At 35.8% G+C, this 21,065-nt stretch overlaps 1 protein-coding gene across 2 annotated transcripts in view; it reads right to left on the bottom strand.

Moving 5' to 3' along the window:
* Nucleotides 1-21,065, bottom strand: part of LOC124165664 (lachesin-like) — a 450,658-nt gene that overhangs the window by 116,226 nt on the left and 313,367 nt on the right. For both annotated transcript variants that reach the window (XM_046543144.1, XM_046543145.1), the window contains exon 5: nt 1,731-1,859. In XM_046543144.1, the coding sequence (XP_046399100.1) occupies nt 1,731-1,859 (129 nt within the window). The remainder of the gene's footprint in view (nt 1-1,730; nt 1,860-21,065) is intronic.

The following is a 21,065-nucleotide window of genomic DNA, read 5'->3' as shown; positions in this document are numbered from 1 at the left end:
TGAATACTTTATATTAGTTGTGGTGACTTATCTTACTTGAAAGTACTTCAAAAATGTTTTCGCCGGCTAATTAACTCCTGCGTGAGATTCATTTTTGACTTTGGTAGTGATGAAAATATTCCCAAATTCTACGTTGATTTGAATTACTTTGAATTGATTTGAGTTACCTCTCCGTTTCCGAAGCAATCAATTCATAGAATCATTTTTTGTCTCCATATTCCAAAACCAGAAACCTGCATAGATGTGCAAAACTCATTACTTTTCAATTATATTCCTCTCAATGACAAACATTATCCTGCAAAATATTGGAAAAAAGAGGATTGAATTCCACTCATTACAGCGTCGCGGAAAATTTTTGAAAACATATTAAAATTCGACCGAAATGGCATAAGAAATCAGGCTTCTCCGTGATGGAATTGGGCCTCCTATATATGCCATCCCTTTGCACACGGGGATTGTCTGCCACCATGGGAGCTCCTTCTTCAATGTCTCTCCCTTGCATGTATGAGAGAGAGTTGAGTGCATTTTCATGACAAGGAGAAACGGGAGAGGCCGATTTAATTCGCTGAGGCATGCCAACCTAATACCCTCACCCCCTCTTCATCTCATTCCTTGTTCAGTCGAGTGAAAAAAACGGGAAATGAAATCACGACAGTTCTTGAGAAATGGGTCAACCAAAGCAGGAAGTAATAAAGAAACTTGATATTTCTGCGTGTGGCTCATGCCTGTCAAAATTAGGCCCTATTCTTTATATTTACCTACTGGCTATTTTAATTTATGCCACCAATATTTTTACGTATCTGTGGGGAACTTTGACATTATGGCTAAATAAATAGATGAAAACTTTGTTTATTGCACAAAAATCTTTTTGACGAACCCGATGAGTTTCAGGAATTGCGTATCATTCCAAAAAGGTATTTCCCGTATATAGTACCTAAAATACAAATTATATACAAATTTCTCTCATTACATGTTGAGCATGAATGCCAACCTCTGAGCGTTTTCACAAAAGATTCCGAGAAAAGAATATTTTAAAGGATAAACGGTTTACTTAAAGTGTATTCCAAGCACAAGTTTTTAGAATGGTAATGTATATTTGATCATGACTTGAAGTGAGCACTAGTCATCAAGTTCTTGAAAAAGCCTTTCTAATCGTAATTACATTCTGAAATAATACATTTAATTAACATTTTCATTAATCCACATTCTATTAAGCCAAAGGGAAATTGTTTACCTCAGCACTAAAGCTGGATAAGATGCTACTGACCATAAAACATAAAAATAGGCTAAGGTTCCCCTTAAAATTATGCCTCCCATGACACAATACAGCATCTTGGAGGGCCTAACGATAGGGATACAATTATTGTCGATGCCCCGGTGGAATGATATGTACGTAACTGATACATGCAATATTTTACACTACTTAAGTGATCGTTCTAACAGGTATGAAACCCTTGTAAAAATAATTTATGTTCATAATTTGATCGCGAAAACACATGTATGTTGCATTTTTATCGATAAAGATGACAAATGACTCCGACGGAAGTTTTTACTTCATGGGAAATGACATTATATTTACGACCATAACAGATAGCAGAAAGAAAAAACAATACATTACATATTCCTTTTCAACCAATAAATTTTTTTCCTGTGAAACTAACATATTCCAATAAATGAATAACCAAAGGATTTTATAATAAATATAAATGGTTGGATATTTGAGTACTCACATTCTACGTCTACGATGATTCTCTTGGAGACGGAGGGCGGCACTCCGTTGGTGGCGATACACAGGTACGCCCCCATCTCACTGCGACTGATCCTTGTCAGGGTCAGCTGGTCCCCGTCATAAACGTTCACTGTAAAGTTGAATAAATAATTACACAGAATAAATATGAAGAGACATTTAGAAAGAGCATTTTGATATGATTATAAGACAAATTTACCACAAGAAATAAGCCTGGACCATTTGAACTAAGGGACAGAGGTACATCGATGGAAAAATCACTATCGAACTTTAAACCGTGGAGAATGCTACCACTTAGGGAGAAACGAGCTAATATCTTCCATTCTAAATTAGTATAAAGTCAATCTAGGTTACCGATGAATTACTTATCTTAAATACTCGATTAAATATGAAAAAGCACTCTCCAACTCAACAAGGCTCAAAAGCAACTTACAAAAGCAAAACCTCTAACGCCATGAAACTATATTTTAAAAACAGCATTTTGAGCGTCATCGGTGACCACCACCGTAATGCTCGTTTCACAGAGCTACGAAGAATATAATGAACGCTCAAAGCAATAAACTAATGGTATAGATAGACGAGATATAGTTATTCATTCGCCATTCGGTGGATGGAATATTGGATAGGGAGTAAGCATATTGCATAGGCATAGATTTAGGTGAGGTAGAGTTTTAAACAAAGAACTTAAATTAAAGCTGTACATCCGATTTCATTCTTATCACTGCTGTTTGAAGATAGAATGTTGTGCAATAGATTGTGTCGATAAAAATTGTATGTATTTAGTTTAAAACAAATAGAGAGTACGTAATATTAATAGTTTTGGAGAGAAAATATTTTGCTCAACACTTGACATACATCATTTTGGATAGGCAGGAGTTTCTATTTGCTACCGCTTAGAGATGGAAATATGATGTTTTTAGAATCCAAACAAACTGGTCCAACTTCGGTTGAAAAGAAATGTGGAAATCTCAAACTCGGTCCATATAATCAATATTATTTTCTTGAATACACACCATTTGTAACTAGAGCTTATCTACATCCACATACTACCCCGCCAACTGCCTGAAAGGCGTGTGATGTGTGATTATGTGTAAACGGCTGGTGTCCTAATACCCCTGCAATGGGCGAACAGACAGCGCTACCCAGATTTTAAGCGAATTAGGCAGGGATATTAGAACACCAGCCGTTTATGCATAAAAAGGAAATTAAAATTTATGAGTAGTATTTATTGAAGTCTTCCATGGTTCGGGGGAAAAACGAATTACCACATCCATCCGTTTGGAAAAATTGCAAAAAGCCGTTTACAAATAAAAAGGAAAAGCAAAATTACGTGTAGTATTTATTGAAGTCTTTCAACGAATTACCATATCTATCCATTCGGAAAAATATCTCTTTTAATGTATCGCTTCGGTCGGTCCTGTAAATACAGTGGTTCTCCAATATTATATTCTTCGAGTCGCTCTAAAAGATATATGTTCGCAATTGTTAAAGCAATCTAAGCCTATCGTGCAGCCTTCGAGTCTGCCACCCAGCCGAAATCGCTTAAAAACTGGGTGACGCTGTCTGTACACCCGTAGCAGTTTTTGACGAACCGCGCAGCTTTCCTTTGTATTTCATTCAGTTCATGGATTAAGCCTTTCTGCTCCACTTATGTTGAGACCATGGCGATTTAAAGGAGTACCGTCAGAACTTTCATTCATACAAAATGGTTATGAGATGGGAAGTTGTTGGCATAATCAATAGGCCGGAGTTGTGAAACAAGAACATACATCCACGGTCAGAGTAAAGAATCAAGGAATGAGATATATAATGGGAATCGATGGATGCTAGTATTGCGCCAGGGAGATGAGAACATCAAAAGCGATCGAGAGCAAAAGATGAAAGCCTCAGTAGGTGGCGCTTATGATGAATCGTACGGGGATAGGTTCTCATGAGAGAATTCGGAGACTTTGGGTGATAATGCAAATTCTCGTGTCTTGGTGAAGCTCCTCATTCCCAAACGTGGTGCCTCCTTCCCTATCTACTAACTAAGTCATCGTCGCCTCATCGAAGACGGCACTCCTCACCTTTAAGCCGACTTAAAGAGAAAGGGATTAAGGGAGCCAATTTCATCCCTAACCTTGAAAATCTCACACACAGAGAAGATGGTAAGGCTGGGTTTTTCGTTCCTCGTCGCAAAAGCCAAACCCATTATCTATTCTATTTTTCTTTTTTTACCAGCCTATCTCTATCCCGGAAGTAATATAGCCACCTATCTTCTGACGAAAATTAGACTACTGCACTCCCCCCTAGCACCTATTCATACATAGGCGGATTTAAGGGCTGGTATGGGGGCACGTGCTTAAAAAATAGAAAAAAATAGAATGCGGTCATCATTACGTTCGTTCCGTTTTGTGTATTATGGAGCTCATTTAATTCTACTAAAGATAAAGAGAATATTTTGTACAGTAATTGTTTTATGGATCTTGTTTTTAATCTCAAGTATGAAAAGATCGTTTACTCTTGTACCCCACCAGAAAAAAAATTGGCTCCATCATTATATCCATACGTCACCATCGAACAGTAACAAATCTCCACGAATTTGTGGTAACTTGCAAGCAGGGAAGCACTTATGAAAAGTGGGTCTTCATAAATGGCAGGATTAAATACAGATCTGTCAATGTATTCTTTTCTCTGCTAAGCTATCGCAAAATTATGCAGTCTTAGAGTAATTCTTGTAATCCTTCACTTAGTCTGACGAAAATTCATAATTTGATGAGATACAATATTCCACGACCATTGCTCAGTGTACATCAATATTATGACTAGTCACGGGGAATATCCCCATTGGTAGTGGCAGATAAAATATGTTTAACGCATCAGAAGTTCTGCGTATTGATCATGCAATGAAACTTTATAAAAGTTATGGATCAAAAACATAGGCGACAATGAAATTGGGCCTCTCTTACTCTAATCCGAAACAATTCCTTGAAGAGAGATTATTTTGCTGTGTATATATTTAGCATGAATTAATAAAAATAGCAATCGATGTGCAACGACCTTTTTCTTACACTAACTAGTAACAAAAATTATATGACAAATCTTTACATAATGCACAAAAAATTAATTCAGGCATTTTATCGTCTTTGGTAGAACTATCCATCTAGATGAAGATTACTATTTGATCCTATTCAATAAAAGGTATTTCATTGCGCTGGAAAAAGCATATAAATATAAAATCTTGTTTCTAAGATGTATAATGCATAAAATAGGATTTATACCCACTTGCATACTCTGACTTTATGACAACTTACGTCAATAGGGCACGATGATAACCAATCGCTCAGAAGTTTCGGCTGTTTGACACTAAGGAATGCTTTTAATAACCCAAATAAAAGGAAATTAGGAGTCATAACTGTATTCAAAATCTTGCCCTTTACATGGATCAAGAGTCGTTACGCTACCACAAGGAAAAGGAATCTTCCCCAGACAAAGATTCACTCTCTGGACTATTATTAGTCGACAGTGAAATTTGTTACCAATACAATTTTGGAGGGGAAAGAACGAAATTTTATTGCTCGTGTAGGTATTGAATTGTAGAGATAATAGATACCTAATAATAAACGAAAAAATATAATATACGATTATATACATATACACACAAGTCATAGTAAGGCCGGTTTTTCCGCCTCGCATTTCCTTAAAATTATATCCGGCGTGGATGGCTTGGGTTCTCGGATGTGAGGGTATATCCGCAAAGGGAAAACGATCCACGCCTTCAGCCTACCGGATGCATCGTACGGACCTCAGGGGGTACATTACCCCCTCCTGTGCTCCAGGCGATACTCCCCCTCTCCTGCAAAATCCCATTAAACCCTCCGACTATTTATATCCGTAGGTTATCGCAGAACATTGACTCAGACGGAGATTGACGCGAAGAGCAAAAGGGAAGTTTCCTTCGACTTGTATACATGAATAATTCATGCATAACAGCGTGCCCCTCCCCCAATTATTCCTCCTGCAGGGAACTATACCACCAAAAACCGGTCAACCTCCTTGAAAATCGTGCAAGGAAGCATCTCAAACTTAAAACAATTCCCCTCAGAAAATACTAACGCGCTTTATCTTGGTCGGATTATATCACGTAATATGGAGATTAAATATTTGGCACCATGGCTCAAGTAAAACATTGTCGATTCCTTCTCCCGATGTCAAGACGTAAAATGATAGTGACCAATTTAGTTTGATTACAGAATATTTATGTTCATTAGTATATGGCGATTTAACCAAAGAACCGGATATAATACTTTAAAGAGCATTTGATGCGTGTATTAGATTTATTTGCGATTCACGAAAGTACTATCACATTACACCTTGCATAAATACACTACTGTGGCTTGCAGTTAAAAATCGAAGAATAGATTTCCTGGGTAGTCTTTTCATACGATATTTTCAACAAAGGGAACCAGTTTACTAAGGGTCTCGATTTCTTTTGAAGAGGAACATCCAAAGACGGGTTATTAGAAGGGGAAACGATATCCTACAAATCCCTGTACACCAGACTTGTACCTCCAATAGGTCCTTCTTTGTAAATGGTAGCAAAATTTGGAATGCTTTATCCAGTGAATCACAGTTCCAAAAGTAGCTGAATATTTAGGCAAAGACTCTTTAACTGCCTGTTACTCAAACAAAGATCACGCTCTGATCTGATCTCCCCATAAGAAATGTAATTAAATGCTATGTTCGGTATATTTGCACACAGGTATGTACCTTTTTAGTTTAGTCTATGTTTATATGAAAGGAATGTAATTTAATGCACAGTAAAATGGCATAATGCTACAAAAGATTTGTTTCTATAATAGCTTATAAATTTTCTTGTTCATTTGCTTCCAGGGAAGGTTACCTAAATCGCACCAATTTTGAAAAAAAAGCCTGCTAAAATGAATAGTGAGTGCAGCAATATGTTTTTATTGCTGCTTAATATATGGAAGTATGTGCATTTCTATCACAATTGTTGGAGACAGTAAATTCCAAATCGAACAAAACGATGAAAATTCAACTTCAAACATTTGAAAACGGTGCGATTTACTCAACAAGTTTCCAAAATTGCACCACTGTAGGCCAAAAATAAGAAATAATGATGTGTCAACGACAATGAGAAACAGAGACGCAAGTATTTTAAGTTTTTTTAGATCTGTTAATAGAGAAAGGATGTGTACTAAAATACGTGAATAAATACAAGGAACTAAAAAGTGAAAATAGGTAGGTATTTGACAATAATAATAGAGGTTGCTTTTCTGGTCGGTAAATAAAATCTGAAATCATTGAAATCAAATTTACTAGTTTTTGGAGAGGTTTTTATTCTTTGGAATAATCTTTTCACTGCGGCTTTTTTAAGAGTTATAAAACCTCTTTCTGAGCTGGAAATCCCCCAACCTGTCACAATCCCTTTTTTTTTCTAAAATTTTGGTGATATCTTTTGAACAGTTTGAAATCCTGCTGCAAATAAAATACTCTCAAGTATATCATTTAAGGTAGTCTCGTTATTCATGTTTTTCCTATTAATAGTGATGCTCTTAACCCATTTACGGCCAAAGGTGCGAAAACGCACCATTTTTTAATTAGTTCGTGAAAAATTATTTACTCCGTTATTTAATAGTTTTTCCATGGTAAATTACCCTTAAGATGGTAAACTTATTTTTAAAACCATTTTCTTTAATAATTTTGACTTGATAATTTAGTTATAATTTTTCAAGTTTACTAAATTTCATGCTCATCGAGGGCTATCAACTTAATATTTTTTTACGAGTGCACTAAGAATATTTATGAATCCTATTACTAGTATTATAAGTGTACTAATAATGCTTAATTACTCAGATTTTTTAAAACCAAATAATATATTTAGAGATGTACAATTTTGACACTTGTATATAATGGTGCGTTTTCGCACCTTTGGCGTTTGGGGGTATGGCGGATTAGGGCTGAGGCACCGTATCGAGAGACAAATGTAGCAAACCTTGGTCACTAATATTGTTCGCCGCCCTGTAATTATTCGGTGAATCAATTTAATCACAGTTGGGTTTTAAATACCATAAAATGTACTTTCTCATCTTATTGGTCTCACAGCTGTCGTCTTCTAAAATGTGGCTTCTTTTAGCCAATATGTACTAAGGAGCAATTTCATTACCCGCCACGAGACCTATCGGTTTTCAACTGTGTGTAATGTACTGTTTCTCAAACAGCGCTGGTAAATCAGAAACGGATCACTGCTACGTATAGTTCAATGGATCTTACCTTCTAACGCTAGAAAAAAGCTTCAAGAAGTTAGTCTCATTGGTCTATTCGCATTCGTTAGGTATGACGGGTGTAACTGGGTGATCCTACATCTTCAATATCAACGTTTCAGGCAACGTAGGAGTGAAAAAAATTATCTTTTTCATTTCATCAAATTTTCCAAGACTACTGTAGGTGGATAATAAAAGAAGGTGTATGTCCACCCAAGATATCTTGACCACTTTAGAGGAAACCCTGGACTCTGAGGATGACGCCACGGATGTTGTCTAAATACCGCCAGACGTTAAGAACTTGACTGATGAAGAAGACGTCGATGATAACATTTGAACTGCGAAGCCAATTAACAATGACATCGCGGTAACATTGCAAACGCATCGAGGCGATGGCATAGTGGAGCACCGGCTGAGTGCGCAAGAAGAAGAAGGAAAGCCATCAGAATACCAAAAAAGATATTCAGTCGTCTGATAAAAGGCACTAATTTTCCAAAATGGAAAAAGGATATTGATGCTAAGTTTTTGTGTCGTCCAATATCAAAAGAGAAGGAATATGACGAAAAAATAAGACGTAAATTTGGAGGTATGTCTCCATCTGACATTTTCCTCCGGTTTCTTGATGACGAGGTTTGGGAGGGAATGGTATATTTTTCAAAAAAAGTAATATATGTTACTTATAGCAGTAGGCATCAGTTACAATTAGTATTGTAGACTTGAGAAGTGTCTTGAGATTTTGATTCTGTCTAGGTATCATGTGCTCCCGCAGCAGGACTTGTGCTTGTCTAAAGATAAGTAAATATAAATGGGTTGAATTAGTTCGTCAAACTGTGAGTAGAAAGAGATAAAGGAAAATATCCACCTTTTCTCTCGACAAAACGGACAAATGTGCAAAGCTGAGACCAATATTTACTATGCTGAATGCTAATTTTTTGCAGTTTGGAGTTTGTCCTCGTAACCTTTCTATGGATGAGCAAATGGTTCCGTGATTTGGACGCCACTCAGCGAAAATGATGATAAAAAATAAACCGGTTTGATTAGTGTTCAAATTATGGTGCCTTTGCTCTTCAGATGGTTACCTCATCCAACTTGTCTTCGTATGCAGGGGCTAAATCAATCAAAATAAAGGAGTGAAGGTAGGATTAGGAGCTATCTTTGTTTCCCATCTCTTGAAAATAATTCCCGAAATTACTCAGCATCGGTTATTTTTTGACAACTTCTCTTATACATGTTTCTTGTTCCAAACACTGAAGGAAAGGCGATCCTTTGTAACTTGAACCACTCGGGGAAAAAGAACTGGAAAGTGCCCGCTTGAAGACCCTAAAGCTTTTGGAAAAAACCTCTGAAAATTGATAATGCTTTTGACGAGGAATCTGAATTGTTCGCGGTCAAATGGAATGAAACCTCTGTTACAATTGTGGCCAGCAACAAATAGCCAATTTACCAATTTGAGAGAAAAGGCATAACTATTCCCCAGCTTCTGTCATTCCAATAATCCCATAGGTGGATTATACATCACGATAATGCAAACGCGAATTATAGAATCAAAATCAGAGGGAAAAAAAGGTGGTGGACATTGTTTACCAATTTACTGGAAAGTGTGTTAACTAATTCATTGAAAATCAATAGGAGGGCAAAAAATGTCATCAATTGATTTTTCAAATATCATATGACGCGCTAACGTCAATAAAAGGTGACCGATTCAGTTATGGCAATCACTAAGAAATACATGCAGAAGGACCATCAAATCCGAAAAAAGACAAACCTTCTCGTAATTCTTTACTAGCAGACACTAAAGAAGATAATGCAGGTCATATTATCGAAAAAAAGGTAACAAGGAAAGGTGTAGGTAATGTTAAAATGTTAGTCAGTGTTAGGGCACAGTGTATATTTTTGGGTAAAATTTAATGTGCCCTTATATTCAAATAATTTTCATTAATAAAAGGGATTTTTTATAGTATGAACGCTTACTTAATGATTTTAAATACTAAATTATGCGTTTCTATGTGTTTATATATTAAAAAGGTGGAAAAGAATAAGATTTTAGTTTTTCACGGTATGTTAACCGAAGAACCCACATTCCGCCAAAGGTGCGAAAACGCACCATTATTTTTTTGTTATAAATAAATTTTTTACAGCCTCAAATTTTTCAAAATTTCTTTTCTAGTATTTATTAAGACTAAATATGATGATATATTCAAATATTTCTACCGAATATTAGCCTTGGCCGTTAATGGGTTAATAGATATTAAATTACATTGAAACAAAAGAAATCATATTTTATGCCATAATTAAAATAAATAAGGGCCACTACTTGGCTGAGGAAAACATGATTACTCCTATGGGAGTACTTTTTACTAACTTCATCACCTGACGGAAAAATCACTAGTGTAGAAAATTTATTAACTCAACTCCTGTTGTGCAACAAAATTTCACTTACATAAATACGTAATACATGGAGATTTCAAACTGGTTGATTAGCTGAACCCTCTTCCACGACCTTCTTGATAGAAATCGTGAATTATTCAAAACCCCATCACCCATTCGGTTAATCTCTGAAAATTCTCTCCCTCCACTTTACGATCTAATAACCATTTTTACAAGCAGCGGAGAAAAAGAAAAAAAAAGGAAAATTTCCATGAAATATTTAAGAAGGGTCCCGTAAGCGCGCTTGAGAGGGGCAAGGAAGTGAAGAAGACTTAAGAAAAAAAAATACGGTTCAAGAAGGTATCTTGACGGTAGATGGAAATAAAAGAAAGATGGCTCACTTGCCGTGGGAAGAACCGGAATGGATTAAGAAAAGGATTGACGGAGAGTCGAAAATTAAATATGATTTGAAAGTGGAGGAAAGGGTGCATTTAAGTGCAACGGGACTCCAACGACGCTCAAATCACGCTTGCGAATTCGTATAGTCTTTTGTCTGATAAAATAGGCATAAGTGTAACTCCTAGAGAGAATATCTCACAAACGGCAAGTAGCGATAGCAAATTTGTTAATAATAGCGAACAAATGAATAGAAATAAAAAATTGTGAAACTTTAAGAAAGTTGTAAATATATTAATAATAGCAAAAACGTGGCATACTTACCAACTGGCAAGCATGAGAGAACTAATTTTTTATTTTTATATGCGTTTTTCTTTCAAGATACGTCCTCCATTGCATTTTGGATTCATGCATTACTTTGAAAAAAAATATTATCTCACCAGCGGTAAGCGGTGATAACTACTTAGGTAAAAATAGGTAACAAAGGAATAAAATCAGCGAAATTCAAAGCAAATAATGAAGATAAAAAAACAAAATGAGAAGAAAACACAATAGTAAAGCTATGTATTATCTGAAAGAGATTTAGCAAGCTTATATTCCAAAAAGCAGCGAGTTCTTTATGATCGAGAAATAGTTTTTGCCAGTATTTAAGAAAAATGAAAGAAGCAGCATTACACTTTTTTCTATAGTCACATCCCGCTTTTAGAGTCCTTACTTTGACGTATTTGAAAGTAAATAAGCATCGATTTCGCCCTAATGACTGAAAACAAATTCAAACCATCAAATTAATGCATGCAGACTGATATAGATTTGAAAAGGTTACTCCAAAAATAAACCAACAATAAATCTGAAACAAAATTTTTGAACTCAACTGGAGATGTTTCATAAGCTATAAATAATTATTTTTATAGTAATAAATACTTGAATTTGGCAAAAGAAAGTTGAAATTACTTCATATTATACTTGTTGCTCATTAAAATTCCGCCTAAAAGGCAATAGGGGACTGGAAGAGACTGCCCCCCGAACGATAGGATTTCAACTATGGTTAAAAATATCATACATAGCCCAATTCATGTGAGCCATCTTGTCTGAACTCCCGAAGGAAATTTTTTAAATACTACTGAAAAGTATTAGCCACTTTTTAACGTTCTTAATGATTGCATATGCAAAAAACAATTGATCATAAGATTTGAAAAATGAAAACACTGACCATATCATTCCATTAGTGTATACACATTAAATGAGAACATATAACAGAGTGTACTTTTTGTGCTGTAAGTGAATTAGTAAAAGGTATACCTTCATGTGATACGTAAGGGTCTCAAAGAAACACAAATTATAATTTTCTGCTCCTGCAGCTCTGAAAACAGGAAGGATAAATTAACTGCGTAAATGAAGCCAACATCAAGAACTTTCCAGTCCCATTTAGACAAGCTGCTTTTCTACTCTGAAATGTCTTAATTAGCGTATGATTCCTGGAAACTAGGAAAATTGCTAACTCGTCAGACTAAGAAAGTAAGAGCCGTTTTTACAGAGTTCAACAAGCAATGCGAAAATAAATTCCCATTAATTTCTATTCCCTTTATTCCATTTCTTTTAATTTTTCTAGCCAGGAGCTTCTTCATGTTTCTAGGATCTGCATAAATCACTGAATTTAAACAGATTTAAGAAAAATTCCACTCTTTTTATAATGTATATGCTACGTGAGGTTGGCTGTAAATGAATACGTGAGCGTAGAGCAAATTATAACGAGCTTTAAATATAATTATCAAATTTGGTAACAATTTTTTCTAACATTATATGAAATACATCCCACACTAACCGACGTACTATAGTAAAACGGATCGCGAGATTAAGATACATTTCTAAAGATTATAAATGTTGCATGAAAAATATAAAATAAATAATATCCGTTGGCAGATTTTAGCTTTCTATATTTATAATTTAGTATTTGAGTTGCATCCTTGCATAGGACGATCCGACATGCGACGAGGAAGTCAGAGCTCCTGCACGAATTCTTACGTCTCATATTATCACATTATATGTTTGAACCATGTATTGAGCAGATCGAGAACCTGTTCCACGATGAATGTTGATAATTCGTCATCCTCTACCAAACTGTATACGCCCATAGCGCCAGTATATTGATGCATCCATAATGGTAATTCCTCCTCGCATGATGAAGATGTGAGTTGTAAAAAGAGTAGCCAGAATTCTAATAGTTACGAGAAGCAAAGGGAGGTGTATCCGAAAGTGCAGGGGGAAAAGAGAGAAGAAAAAAAGGAAAAATTAAAAACACTTTTGTAAAATGAAGACCATAAACTACGTTCCCGCTTTGTGATTACGATGATTTATCTTCGATGCGGATAATTATGAGCCATAAAGTAATGCAAGGACATAATCAGCCCTGGAGGCGTTTAAAAGTTTCTCAGTTTTTTTTGTTCGAGTATTACTATTATTTTACCCAGCGTACGCAAAAGCACGGAAAATAGAAAATTTCTCACGAAATCCTGACGGTACGATGTAAGGTCCTTTTACTGGTGCGTTCCAATTTTATACCAAGCATCTGGCTACTACTGAGAAGCAAATATTATTATTGGTCATCCTTGTTCAATTTTTGTCAACTACAAAATAATGATAAAAGCTGAAGTTTTGACTCTGTGGAACATACAAATTACAATTACCCTACGAAACTAATGATAGCTACCCTCACTCCCCAACATTGTGTCGGTGTTGTTATCCTGCTTTGTTTATTCCTAGGTCCTGTCCCATAGTTGTGAAGTAAAAAAATGTAGAACACCAAGTCAATGCATCAAAACTGGAATAAATTACAACAGGTTCATCTAAGAATAAACTAATTCTAATACTGAAAAATTAAAATTACCTGGATATGCTTGAAGTACTCTCAGCAATATTTTTTGTAGAATGATGCAAGTTACATGTGAATCTTTAATTTATTCCTGCTCACAACAGTGAAGTCTCTACAGCAGGGTGATAGAGTATTTTTAGTAACAGTTATACGTTATTTCATGCTCATAAATGATTTCTTCACTGAATACTTTGTGGAAATGTGTAAAATAAAAATTATATATTTTACGCAACTAATAAAACACTTTGATCAATAAATATACTGAGTCTAGGGAAACACAATCAAAAACAATAAGATTCTTTGTAGGCAGTAAGTGAAGAAGTAAAAGGAATAACTTTAGTTGATACGCTATTTGTTATAAAAGTTACCAGGGAGACACGCGAAAAAACTTTCTGCTCGAATAGCACTGAAGGAAAGAAGAAATAATGCTTCACCGAGGTAGTGAAGTAAACATTTAATCTCTGTATACTTCTTTACACAGACAGTTCTACTAACTGCAATTTCATCAGTATAAAATCGCTTGAAACCAGAGTGGTCTTGACTTGTTTGCCAAGAGAATGGTAACTAAATTTCCTAGATTCCAACAAGTGATAAGCAAATACACATCGTTTTTATTAATTTTCCTTTACTTCATTCTAGCAATCAGGTAATTAATTTTTTTTAGTAAATCTCTGCTCTGTGAAATTGATTAAATTGCTTCAGATATTTACAAAAATATGCCTCATTGAGTTTTCTGGGCCTGCCCCTTAAGTTTAATTCAATACAAAACCTATACATGGAAATAAAATCTATTTTATTTCAACATGTTGACCTTCCAATTCATCACGGCTGAGTCGGTTGAACTCACAAAAAATCTCGGTCTGTTTCACCAAAGTGTATGTTATTTAATCATATCTAAGGCTACCCTACTACAAGCATATGGGAATATAGGATCAAGTTTTTTATTTTTTCCAGTTTTTACTTCAACAGATAAGATAAGCATTAATTTGGGTATTAAAAATTACCGAGATTCCAGGCATCGAATCCTGAAATCGAAGAAAGAAAAGAGGTTAAAAAACAGGGCTTATGTTAATGTAACACTATGTATTCCCTACTTGCAAGCATATATCAACCCAAAAAAATGTGGAGATGTTTCAAAAGAGTGAATATCGAGGTGAGTAAAGGCAGGAGTAGGCCGCAGCTATTGAATACATACAAGGTCAAAGCGATCACAGCTGGATACCAGAGAGGCAAAGTTTGGGCTGGTCAGAATTGTTTAACTTCACGCCAACGATGCATGAGAGAGCATCAATTGTTGTGGAGAGAGAGAGAGAGAGAGAGAGAGAGAGTACACGAAATGTAGATGAGAGAGCGTGCATGAAATGTAGAGAAGAAACTCTTTGAACCTCCCCTTAGCTTCCCACAATCGGCAGCATTGAATCGCTGAGAGACCTCGCGTCTAAAACGCTATTGAGAGCCGCTCTTCGCGGGGACTGGCGACTAAATGTGGCAAAGGGTCATCATTCAGCATCGATATACCCGTTTTCATCCTCATCTGTCAGAAACATGTCCTCAAAACGATCTCTATTGTTCCATATTTGAGACTGTTTAAGTGTTTCAGCGGGATTTGTTCTACTCACGATTGACCCTTTATTACCTTTGCTTATGCTTTGATTCAAATCGCACAAAAAAAGTCAAATACTTTCTCTCATCCTCACTTGCTGACTACTTGGTTTATTGAGGCTACCAATGTTAACAAGAAGTATGATCATTTATGTAATTTTAATTGGACTATAATATGTATTCGCAATTAAATTGCTTAATACGAACTCTTAACTTAAGAATCATTTTCACGGGCTTGATCTACTAACGATGAACATCCAACTTTACCAAAATTCGAAGACTCCGTGTACTAAGATTGCTAATTCTGCAATAAAAATTTGATGACTTCTTCTGTCGTTACATAAGCGATTAATTTTTGGTCTATGTTCATGACTGTTATAAAAAATCCCCATGCATATGACTCGTTTACGAAGGCAGCGTGCACTATTATAATTAGCGAAATGTTTAAATGTCACGCCTGTGGAACCAAGTAGTTCAATCTCTTAATTCCACGGAAAACATCAACCATGAAGGGTGATGGTACAAGATGCAGTGCGTGAATCGAAATCGCTCCGTGGACAAGAGAAAGAAAAAGGCAGGAATCAAGGTCGGAGAGTAACCGTGCGACGGATCCTGAGCTTCAAGCGATGAAGATTGGACTCATCGCGATGTAAGCTCGTAGAAATAGACGATAATGGCAGAAAATAGAGGGAGTAGGTGATGGAGGGTAAAAAAGAAGCACCAAGTGGACTTCGGTGGGAGGTAGGAGAGTGATGTAACGACAGAAATTGGGGGGAAGTGAGAGAATTGGATCAAGATGCCTAGTTGGGCCACTATCTTACCGAAAAATTAAAATTCTAATAAAAATATATCCTCAATGAAAATAAAGAATGATAGTAGTCACCCGGATCTGGCGCTACTCAGAGTGGCATCGTTGAACTTTGAAATACATAATAATTGCCATGATAAAAAATTCCTCTTGACCGGGAATCGAGTCAATGACTCACTATTGCGCAGAACTCTATCCAAATAACTTAGATTTTATGGCAATTGTACTGAGGTTCAACGGTGCTAAGATTTAGGATTTAGATATTAAATAAAATTAGTCTTAAATGGTTCATTTCAATAACATTAATACATGTGGATCCATATATGTTCACAGTTTCATAAGATATAAAGCTTTATAAATGAATTTATTGAAGGTATTTTAACTAATAGATAGAAAATGGAAAGACAGTTATTTGAATTTTTTTCTGAAGTGAATCAGACAACATTTTTTTATTAATTAATATATTATTTTATATATAGGTAAGGCAATATATTATTTTTGTCCACTAAATCACTTCTTATTCCCTACATGTACCGAAATTAATATATAATGTTAAAGAAGCTTATTAGTGTAATGAATTTCAGGGTTTTCGTTTTAAAAATATATTTAAGAATCAACAGATTACATGATTTTCAATAATATAAAAATCAATTTTGAAGGCATGAACATAGGCTTAAGCACAAAAACTGCAATCAATTTTTTAACAGCACTTTAAACTTTATCATTGTTAAAAACCTTACATAATGGTGAGGTTATTTGGTGTATTGTAATATGGGAATCGCAAATCCCTGACGCATAGATCTTTGAAAAAGAGGAATACTTATTTGGAAAAAATCTGAAACATATAATGATCTAAGAAATCTATAATACGAATTCTGAAGACGCTGAGGAAATTGCTTGCAAAATGATGTTACACAGGAAATTAATTTAAGTTTTTAATTTTATGGTATCGGCAAGTTATTGGTATCTTAGCGATGGCCTGAAAAATACATTAGGAACGATTGGATTCACGACTGTTACGGTACGCTGTCGGGTCAATTTAGTAACAGCGAGACACCTTGGTGGGGTTGATAAATCGAAAATTCCTGCTGTATGCAAATGTAATGCATACAGCAGACATTTTCTGCTGCATGCAGTGTAATTACTAGAAAATCATTCCACAGGGCTGGATGAAGGGAGTAAGAAGGATTTTAAGTAGTTAGACTAAGAAGAGTTTACCCATAGCTACGCGCGCCCGCGAGGATAGTACCAGGCTTGCTGCTTTTTTCCGCACTTCAATATATTTGATTTTCCTAAATATACATTAAATTTTAGGATATTCCAACATATTTGGATAAATTCTAAAAATTAATTAATTTATCATTCATTTATAAACAAAAAATAAAGCATAATAATTTGCGAATTTCTTGATAAATACTTTGAACAATTTTTCTTGAAATAGACGATAATGTTCTTGGTCGAGTAAAAAATGCACAATAATAAAATATTAAGGAATGCCACAAGTTATATATACAAAGTTAACGCACTATTTCGAATTTTCGAAAAATGCAGCAAACTTCACACTAAGCGTTTAACTAAGAGTTAAACTAAGTAGAATTTTAAGTAAGAAGAAGTCGCCTAGGATTTTATAGGTATCGCAGATACTGTCTAAAAGCACGGCTTCGCCATTCTGCACGGGCATTCGCCACGATTTCCCAGGCACCGCCATTCCCATCCGCCATCTCATACTTTCTTCACTCTCGGCCACCCCTGGTCATTTCCAGCCGCAGGCTCTGGATAGCCCAGAAGGTTCTCCTTCACTGGAAATGGATATCTCTCTTCCACAGGAGCCATCCCTTCTGCAACCCTTCAGGAAAAGGGCAGATGTTGCAGAGCGAGAGAACCGCTAAATAATTGAGCAGCTAATCAAGGTCTCGGGAGCATTTTACCCCTCTCCTCCAACCCTTCCGTACCCCCACCCCTTCGACCTCCCTCCCCTCCGACTGACCCTCCAGCTTTGCTCCAGGGGCAATACTCCGGAAAAAAGGATACGGGCTGATCGCGGAGGAGGAAATGCGTCCCCCAACTCCTCCCTCCCTCCCTCTCTCAACCTCTTCCCCTTAATCTGCCTCAGTCTTACACTCTGCCCACTCACCACCGATGCTCTCCCCTAATTTTTCTCTCTCGTTGTCGCGAAGCGTTCCCCTGAATTTTCGATACGCCAATTCCACTCAGCAAACCTACATCCAAAGTCACTCCTATGCTAAACCTCTTTCGAAGCATTAAAAAAAAACGGTAGCTGTAACTTGCCAAACATCAAGTTTTAAAAAAAGTCAAACACAACCGACCAAGGTTTTGGTATGTAATGCTATCTTCAATATTATTTATACTGTATAGATAACTTATTCTCAACTTATACGCAACCAAACTCTACAAATGAGATACCAAAATGCACAGAATTTATCAGTGAACATGCGACGGCATATCTTACTTCCTAAATATTGATATTGTTCCCTAAAATTGGTTTTGTAAATAATAAAAAAAAAACAAAAACCGGTAAATATTCCTGACGTTAACGGCGCACAAACTGATAGATACGTTAGTTCATTTGCAACAATATCTCGCATTCTTTAAATAACTTTTATCAAAATGCGGGTGATTCAACAATCAAGTCCCCTGTTGATACGTAAATATGAGTCATAATGTGAGTTTAACAGAGGATAGTGTAATTACTTCCAATGTTGTGTTTAAAGAGGTCCTCTGACCTCAATTTGTACATGAACATTCCAATTAAATTTGTACATAAGACCCTGTCTTTTTTTCTACATTTTAAAATTGGAAACGCGCCTATCCCTCTGTGGACTTGCATTGAAAAGAGCGGGGAAGCCCGCTGGTAGCGGGTGCAGCACGCTCGTTTTCTATATTATGGATTACTTGGATAAAGACTTTTATGATAGTTTTTGGTGTTCATACCTTGGTAGATTGCCTTCCATTTCAATAAAAACTTCCAATAAAAATACTATGTGGAAAATAACGCCAACTATTTTAATTTAAAATGAAAATACGAGTATATTCACAAATTTATACCTGAATCGTTAAATGGAAACGAAATTAATTATCACATTGAAAATAGTTCGCTCTTAAAGAAAATATTTCGGCGTAAAAATAGCTTAAATGAAAAAAAATATAATGATATATTTATTTATGAACCAGGCTGGCATGACAAATCACAGGGAGCGAATTAAAATTCTTGGATCATGCAGTGCTGCAGCCAAAGATTAGTTTCCGAGGCAATGCATAGAACTCAACTCTTAGGATACTCATTGCTATAGTACATTGCAAAATTCTTTTTTCTCCAACGTCGTCTTCGGTTCATATTGAGTACTGAAACTCAACAGTTTGCAGAGGGAGAATTCTAAGCATAAAGATGTCATTCTATAATATTTCGAGATTCTTTGCCATTATTGCATCGAAAAATGACATAGTAGGTATGTATAAACCATGATTGGTAGTACAGTTTTATATATAAGTGTGAAAATTACCATTTTTAGTTTTTATTTCATCATGAATGCATCTAATTTCCACCAACTCAAGCCTGAAAACATTTTATACGTTAATAACATAAGACTATTGGTATTACTGGAAATAGAAAGCATTCAAATGTGATGATTATGTAGCGACTGCTTACCCTGGCAATATGAATATTATCGGCTTACAATTTAATAATTAAAAATTATAAATGAATTTTTTAACAACAATAAAAAATATCATATTGAAAATAGCTCACTCTAAAAGGATAAGTTTATGATGAAAAATAAACTCGCTTTCAATAGAAAAACCGTAGCAACCGGCAGGGGAGATTTTCTTCGAATGAGTATTCCAGCATTCACGAGCCTGAATAAGCCGTGTGCAAAGGAATCTTATCTCAAGTGAAAAATCTTAGCAGGAGGAAATAAGTGGCAGCTGTGAGAACTGCGAGTTGATGGCTGAGCATTCCACAGCGCTGCCACCACCACCGTTCGTAATTAAAAAGCAAAGGAAATGAATGGTGATTAGCGAAAAAGGTGGAAGATTAAGAGCGGGGAAGAAGCTCGCTCTGCACGCAAGGGACGAAAGCATATAACATGTATCCAGAACCTTGGAGTAGAGCACTATGTCTTATTTTACCTTTTCACATTCTTACCCCGTCACGCATTTGCAACTAAACGTGGGCACCAACGCGCACCACTGCTACCTGACAAATAGCCGGTAAAAAAAAATAAGCGCAAAGATAATACTTGCCTAAAAATATTGCATAAACTGCTGGATTCAAACGAATTCTTTTACAAATGTATAAATATATAATTGCGAAAGCTATATATTAATTGAAAAAATATTTCATTTCGGCCTATATCGACTGAAATAATTTATTTAAAAAAATATTTCAATTCGGCCTATATCGTCTCAAATAACTTTTCACCGCCAGTTCGGAAAAACTCAAGGATATCTCGGTAGTGTACTACACAGTCATAATGCGTTTCGTCCCAGATTAATCGCTTGAGTTGCAATAAAATACGTAGATATTTGTTAGGCTAGCCAGGTTTAATAGCGAATCGTACGAGATGTATTGGCTTAAAGATTGATTAAAAATGTTTTTCAAATAAAATATATATAAATGTTTCATATTATTATTGTAGTATTTATTTGTCAATATAATATAGTTGCTACGAAAAAGCGTACTAGTGAAGTAATTCGGTAGTACTATGTAACATATATATTAGAGAGACATTCTTTTCTTCATTGGAGATTAAGACCTTCCCGTCTTACGTAAGCAATGCTGCGACACTCCCTTTCCACCAGTCACTAAATGCCAGCAAACTCCTAACCCCACTCCTTGTTCAAAAAGCGCTTACGTAATGCTAGCATGCCACCATTTTGCATCCCTCGAGTGAAAAGACAGGCAGTGGAGAATCTTACATTCGACAGACGTCGCAAAAGAGAAAAAAATACGCGAATTTTCCGCCCTTTCTCCGTAATGTCGAGATTAATGGTGTG

This window comes from Ischnura elegans, chromosome 9 (genome assembly GCF_921293095.1).
Source record: "Ischnura elegans chromosome 9, ioIscEleg1.1, whole genome shotgun sequence".
NCBI classification, from domain to species: domain Eukaryota; kingdom Metazoa; phylum Arthropoda; class Insecta; order Odonata; family Coenagrionidae; genus Ischnura; species Ischnura elegans.
The sequence above is the reverse complement of the archived record's forward strand: the minus strand, read 5'-3'. Positions and strand labels throughout refer to the sequence as shown.